The following is a 7,233-nucleotide window of genomic DNA, read 5'->3' as shown; positions in this document are numbered from 1 at the left end:
TAGTTTATATAATAAATTTTTTTAAAGAATTAAAATTTAATTATTTAACTTTGATCAGGATTTGCTTGAATGAGATATGTAATCAATTATGTAATGGGATATGATCCATATTAGAAGAAGGCACAAAATTTTGTTTTTATAATTTTTCACTATAAAAATGATCTTAGATTTCATTTCTTACTTGGTTGTATTTAAAATATAAGTTTTATTTTCGTAAATAGAAATACCTGAATATCTGATAATTTTTTATATATATAACTTTAATTACGTAAATTTAATTTAGAGCAATGTCATTTTTTAAGGACTTCGAGTTTATACGTTATTTCTTATATATTTGACCATCATAAATTTTATCTTATTGAGTAGTTAATTTTAAATGATTATTTTATTATGATTTAGTTTTGTATTTTTTTTTTATATTTCGTTTTTTTGGATGTTGAGTATTAATTTTTTAAAAAAAAAATTAGAAAGAATCAAAATGGGCAATTTATACAAATAAAACAATTAAAAAAAGCTTATGCAAATACAACTTTACAAATTATCAGAAGCAATTGCAACATTTCAATTTGTATGTAATCTGTTGTATGCCGCGAATTTTATGAAATTATGAACGAATAAATGCACAGATAATCCACGATATTTTGTAGCAGATTATGAAGAAGTTGGCTCACTATATAAACCGCGATACCTACAGCGGATTTTTCAAAATGTGGCTGCTTGCAAAATGCCTATGTGTATAATAAACGCGTTAGAAAAAAGAGAAGTGATTCCACCTCTAAATGCATGTTCACGTGAAGCTAAAATTTGTTGTTTCTGAGTTTATGTGAATGATGGATGATGATTACTGTTGAAAAATTAGATGAAAAATTTAATTTATAAATTATACTTACATAAGCTTTTTTCTTAATTATTTTATTTGTGTAAATTGTCCAATCAAAATCTAAGATACATGATACTCCTCAACCTAAATAAAAAAAATAAAAATTTGCATGTAATTGTGATTGTGTTTATGTGAAGTTGAGATAATCTAATCTAAATTCTGAATCAATTATTTAAACAATGGCAGTTTGAATTAGATTAGTTTAATTGATCTTTATTTATAAACTATAGTATTATGCAAATAAAATAAATATACAACAACTTTAAGAGTTAAAATTTAGCTAGTTATTTAAATTTGATCAGGATTTGCTTCATAAATTTACTTTCATCTATTTATAGATTATTTTGATCATTCAAATTAATTATTTATCTTAATTTTATCTTTTTCATCTCATTGAAATTTTGTTTGGTTTAAGTTAAAAAAAAAAAGAGAGAAAGTATGTTGAGTTCTTTTAAGATAATGTTTTATATCATATGTTTACAAAAGCTAGAGGATATGAAAGATAAAGTTAAGATAAATAATTAAGAGTGAATTGAATTACTAAAATAACCCATAAAAAGTGGAAATAAATTTTATTCAATTTAAATAATTAAATTTAAACTCTTCAAAATTGGTTGTTGTTGTATAAAGTTTAAAATGTCACAAAAAAATGTTTAAAAATTGTGGTTCACTGGAAGGCGACATTAAAGTTATCTTAGGCGGATTTTATACCCTTTAATTTTATTTATATAATGAAATGGAATGTTATATTAATTTTTAAATATGTTACTTATTATTATCAAATTTAATTATGGAATAATATTAAATTAATTTAAATATTGAAAATTAAAATAATATTTTACTCTTCTTTATGAATAAAAAATTTTGATGTTGACATAATATGATTATTTTTTATTGTTACATTAATACTTTTACCTATAACAATTTTAGCTTTGAGTTTAATTTCCTACCGTATTCATTTATCCAAAAAAAAAAATAGCATGTTCGATTTTCATATAGTAAGGAATTATCATATATTAAGGGATTTTCATATAGTAAGGGATTATCATTGAAAATAAATCCAATCCAAGCAATATGTGGGTTTGGACATAATATTTATTTAATCAATTTTGAATAATTACTCAAACAACAGCAGTTTGAATTAAATTAGTTTAATTGATACCTATTTATAAATTATATTATTATTCAAATTAAAAATATATATATACAACAACTTTATACAAAAAAATAAATAAATTTAAGAGTTAAAATTTAGTTATTCTTTAAATTTGATCAAAATTTGCTTCATAAATTTACTTCTATCTATCTATAGATTATTTTGATAATTCAAATTAATTATTTATCTTAATCTTATCTTTTCTATCTTATTGAATTCTATTTAGTTTTAATTTTAAAACAAAAATATTAAATTACTAAATAATCTTTACTTTTAGCTTTATAAATACACTGAACATAAAATAATCTCAACATAATACAAGAAAATTTTAGAATTGCACTACTACCAGTCTACCAGTTAAGCATCATGGATGTTCATACCCTGTCCCAATAACAAAGGTCCAGGCCCAACTTAAAGGCCTAGTCCAAAGGATTAAGCCTAGCTAAGTACCGACCTTCACATAAGAAGTCGGTATCAACCACGACTTGCTTTAAAGAAGTCGGGCATGAGATTAGCTGGCAGATAAACACTCATTCAAATGAGTAACCGCCCCTAAAATCTCTCTAACCGCTTCATCAAGCCATATCTTAACCTCCCTAAGATAATGGGACGGTTAACACCCAAAAGATACGGCACTACTCCAACGGTGGTTATTGGCTCACCACTATAAATACACTGACACCCCTCAGGTATCTCTAAGCCCAATACTCTCTAGGCCTGCTCACACTCTTGATAACTTAGGCATCGGAGTGTCTTCGCAGGTACCACCCCCCATTCACTCACGAGCACAAGTCGGACGGAGTCTCCCGAGTCCCATACTCACACGAAAACTTCCTCCTTCACACATTTGGGCCAGTCAACGCCATCCATTCAGACAATCTCCGGTTACCCACTGTAACAATACCCTTTTTAATTAAATAAAAATAAAAATATATTTTTTATTTAATTTTATAAAAAATCTTAAATATTCTTATTTTATTTAATTAAACAAAAATACTCTTTTAAATTAATCAAATTTTAAAATTCTTAGTCTTCTTCTCTCCTCTTCTTATTAACTCTCTCTGTCTCTCTCTTCCGCCGAAGCTCGATCTCTCTCATATGTCTCACTGTGGCGTCGCACTCAAGATCTCTCTCTATCTCCTCTCTGGTCTCGCAATCGAGGTCATCGTTGCGTCATAGGGCGTCGCCTTCCTCCTGGTTCCAGCGAGCGTCGCCGTCCTCCTGGTTCCGTCTTCCTCGCCATCTTCTTTGCCGTCTTCCTCATTCTTCGTCACTGTCGTCAGCCTCTCCCTTCGGGTAATTCCCTCCCTATGATTTCTGTGATTTGAATTATTATAGCATTGGTGTGATTTTTGTAATTAGGGTAATTTGGTTTGATTTATGTGATTTGATATTAGTTGTTAATTTTGACAAATTGTTGAATTCTTATTTTATCTGCATATGTTTCTGAAACTGTGAATGCAATTTTTTTAATAGAAAAATTAATTTAGATGACAATAGTTTCATTTTTCAAATGCTGCATAGTGTCTTAATGCACAACTAATTTCACAAATTCTAAGTGATGCACTGCAAGATGCCACTTAGCTATTTTCAATCATGAACAAAATCTCGGAAAAAAACAAAATCTCTAAAAATTTTGGTACTAATAGAATCCACCTAAACATGACAAAAACAGAACAATTCAAAAAATAAATCTCTTCAAAAATTCAATTTTAGTGAAGTGGTTGGTGAAACCAAATACTTTACATAGAATACACTTCATTGGCTACAATCTATTACCAAACATCCTTTGTGTTTGTTTTCTACAGGTGGCAGTCCTAATCTTGAACTTAATTTGGGCATAGCAACTCCAGGACATGGTCTGAAAGAAAACAGGGGGAAACTCCGGTTCCCCTGGGTCCCTTACAGCATGCATACTGGAAGAACAATGGTATAGTTGAACATCAAATCAAATCTTCACTTTTTTTAAGGTTCATTCAAAATTATGCTTTCACAAGCCTTCATTCAAATATGGCTTTCTCTTTTTGAAGGTTTGTTGTATAGTTCTATTAATTCTTCACGTCTTTGTCCTACCTAGTGATCATAACATGTCGGGCTCTCTCCGTTTGTAGGTGGAAACCAATGTTATTTCGGTAATTGGTAATCTATCTTCAAAGAGGCTGGTTGCAACTGAAGAGCATCCTTCTCCGTGGAATGGCGTGAATCCTAGTTTCTTTCCCAATCAGGTAAATTTGCTATCTGATATCTCGTTTTAGAATTGGAGTTGATTGTACATTTCCTTCAAGTACTTCACATTAATGCGTTTGAATGATACCTAAAGTTAGAAGTTGATTTTTATGTTCAGGTATAAGTAATGAATTTTGTGAAATTTTGGCCAATCGATCTTGTTGGATATAAAGGGAATTGTATCTGTGGGTGTTTATATCATTTAATTTTCGTATTTCAATTTAAAAAAAAAAGTGCCTGAAAATATTATTTGGTGTTCAGTCATAAACAAAATGATGAATAATAAAGAGCTCAGCAACATTATATTTTCGCATACTATCCATAGAAGGTTCAGACGTTGCAACACTCTGCATCCATTGAAATTGAACTGTCTAGTGTAATCAATTCCATGATGGCATGCTTTCTTATATGCAGCAAAAATCTTTGTATCCTGGCTTCAAAGGAATGTTGAAATACATGGCAGGAGAGAGCTGATAGGATCAGCATAGATCATTCCAAAGGACTACCCGGTTGGCCATGGAAAATGCACAACCAAATCACTGCTACCCAATTGCCTCCTTTCTCTGTTGCAGCATCATCGTGATTCTCCATCTCAGCTACATTTCCATCGAGCGCCATCTTTCCGGCTGTATCTGTGTACTATGCATACCAAAAAACATGGAAGCCTTTTAATCCAATCCTTGGAGAGACCTATGAAATGGTTAACCATGGTGGAATCCTTGGTGCCACCTCCTACAAAGTTTAATAACCTGATATTTGGAAGCAGCATAATAGAAGTTTATCTATTATGATTTATGCAGTAGCCGAAAGCTTTCTTGTTGGAGAATGACTGTTGAAATAGTGGGGTTCATGCGGTTTTGTTTTATGATGCTTAATTCATTTTTCTCTTTTAAGGTCTTGGTAGTTTGAATTGTTGGTCTCCATTCTCCTATTTTCTCTACATGTTTTGGAGAGAATGTTGTTATATAGTGTTAGGATGCTATGATTGCTATTGCTGGACTTTGTATTTGTGTCTCGTATACTTCAAATATATAGCGGGAGTTTGTGGTTTACTTGTTTCTATTGATTGTAAACCATTAAAGGATGTTCATGGTTTTCTCTTCCGGTAGCATTGTCTCACCGCACCTTGCTTATTGGTGTTAAGTGTTCTTTATAAAATTTGAGAGGTTTGTGGAATTCCATTGTTCAAAAATGAGTTTGGGCTTTAAAATTAATTTTTCTTCAGTAATTTTTTAGACATAACCAATAAAAAATGGTGGAATGCATTAGATTCTTGTGCAATTTGGAGATATTGATTCATTAATTATGTTTCTTTCAGTACTTCTTTATTGAAACCACTAAATTTAGATGCAACTTCATCGAAATTATTTTTAATCTTTCATTCTCAACTTCAAAATCATGCAGTTTTACATTTAGTTACGTGCTTTTTCTCTCTTTTTTCTTTTTTTTTCCAATGCAGAGACTCAAGAGATATGCACACATACGACACAACAGAGTGAACAACACGCATAACAGAGATTACAGAGAATTAGGATTCGTATTAGGATTAGTTAGTTTTTTTGAATCTTGGATCGGATATTTTACAGAGTTACTACCTTCGTTCAAGACTTTATCATTCTAGTTTGTTTTTTGACTCTTCTATATTTCTAATTCTTGTTCAGAGTTACGATTGGATTATTTTCATGGATTGTTAAAGCAAAGAATATTTTCTCATTTAATTTTATTGTTTACTTAATTGCTTCCAATTTTATTTCAATTATAATGGCTCTTTCCTATTCCCCTTACATTGATATGAAAACAATATTCATGTTATTCGAGTAGACCCCAACTTGGCTTGGGAGTTGATTAGGAGGAGACTCTTAAGTTGGGAAACTCAAAAGCCTAGTGGTAATTGAAGGTTGTTGACCGACCTTCTGAGCACTAACACTAGTCCTTCCCAAGGGAGAGGATTAGGACTCGTGACAGACGTTGGTTCATGTACTTGACTTTCCCTCATTCGGTAAGAGTTAACTAAGTATTAACAACAAGCTATTACCAATCATGTTGGGGGCTTCGCCTTCATTCTTTTAAATAATTTCCTGATTTTTCTCCACAAGGATATGGAATATTGATTTTTGAAAATCCTCCTTAGTTTTCTTTTCCAACACATCTGATTTGGTTTTTCTCCTCCTTTGATTATTTTTAACAATTATCCAACGGCCAAAAAGATTGTCATATTAAGAGTCTTTAATGCTTTCCTGATTTGCATTCCTGTTTTGAACTTGCCTATTTTGTTGAGATTCCTTAGCTGCTTGCCAACCCTCCCCGTCACTATCCAATTTCAAATTCTAGTTAGACCTCTTTAGTTTGGTAGGTTTCATGATTTTCAATGCCTTCCCTGCTCTGCATTTTGCTGCTTTTGTTTCTGGTGTGTCCTGGACATTCTACCTTAATTCTTCAGGCTTGGTATGTTCAAAAGTTTTCGGGTTTTCCCTATTAATCGTTTCACCTTATTATGGTTAGAGATTGTATAATCTTTTTTAATTAAAAAATCCTGAAATGTATGTATGTTTCATGGTGTTTCCTTATCTGGTATACAAAGGCATTGACATCCAGTACTGTAATAATTAGTTGATTTGTCATTGTTTCTCCTTGTTCTAATGTGGTTTAAAATGACTTAGGTCCTTCAATTTATGATTTATATGCTTTTATTTTCCTGGTTTTTAGAGGACAGGAATAATTTAGAGAAGTTAACTCTTGCTGTCCTTTCACATCTTCCAACAGCAGTTTTATATGTTCATGACCTTTCTGGGGAGTGTGGCACTTCACCATCTGATCAGGTGTGCTTTCAATTACCAGCTATAAATATTATTGAAATATGTACTTTGTATGTAGCTCATCAGGTTCCTTTTAAATTAGATGTATGTGAAAGCCTTTTATTTTATTTTTAAGATGTTTATTGCTTCTGTATTCATGATCCTTGAATATTTGT

General features: G+C 31.0%; 1 protein-coding gene across 1 annotated transcript in view; it reads left to right on the top strand.

Annotated features, from left to right (window-relative positions):
* The window catches only part of LOC127741223 (uncharacterized), a 10,994-nt gene extending 5,680 nt beyond the window's left edge, over positions 1 to 5,314 (top strand). Inside the window, exons 2-5 of the mRNA XM_052253293.1 lie at positions 3,120 to 3,332; positions 3,845 to 3,966; positions 4,148 to 4,261; positions 4,726 to 5,314. Coding sequence (XP_052109253.1) covers positions 3,120 to 3,332; positions 3,845 to 3,966; positions 4,148 to 4,261; positions 4,726 to 4,845 — 569 coding nt within the window. The 3' untranslated portion in view covers positions 4,846 to 5,314. The remainder of the gene's footprint in view (positions 1 to 3,119; positions 3,333 to 3,844; positions 3,967 to 4,147; positions 4,262 to 4,725) is intronic.
* The last annotated feature ends 1,919 nt before the right edge of the window (positions 5,315 to 7,233 follow it).

Source organism: Arachis duranensis, chromosome 8 (genome assembly GCF_000817695.3).
Source record: "Arachis duranensis cultivar V14167 chromosome 8, aradu.V14167.gnm2.J7QH, whole genome shotgun sequence".
NCBI lineage: Eukaryota > Viridiplantae > Streptophyta > Magnoliopsida > Fabales > Fabaceae > Arachis > Arachis duranensis.
Note: the sequence above shows the minus strand (reverse complement) of the source record. Positions and strands in the feature narration are given on the sequence as shown.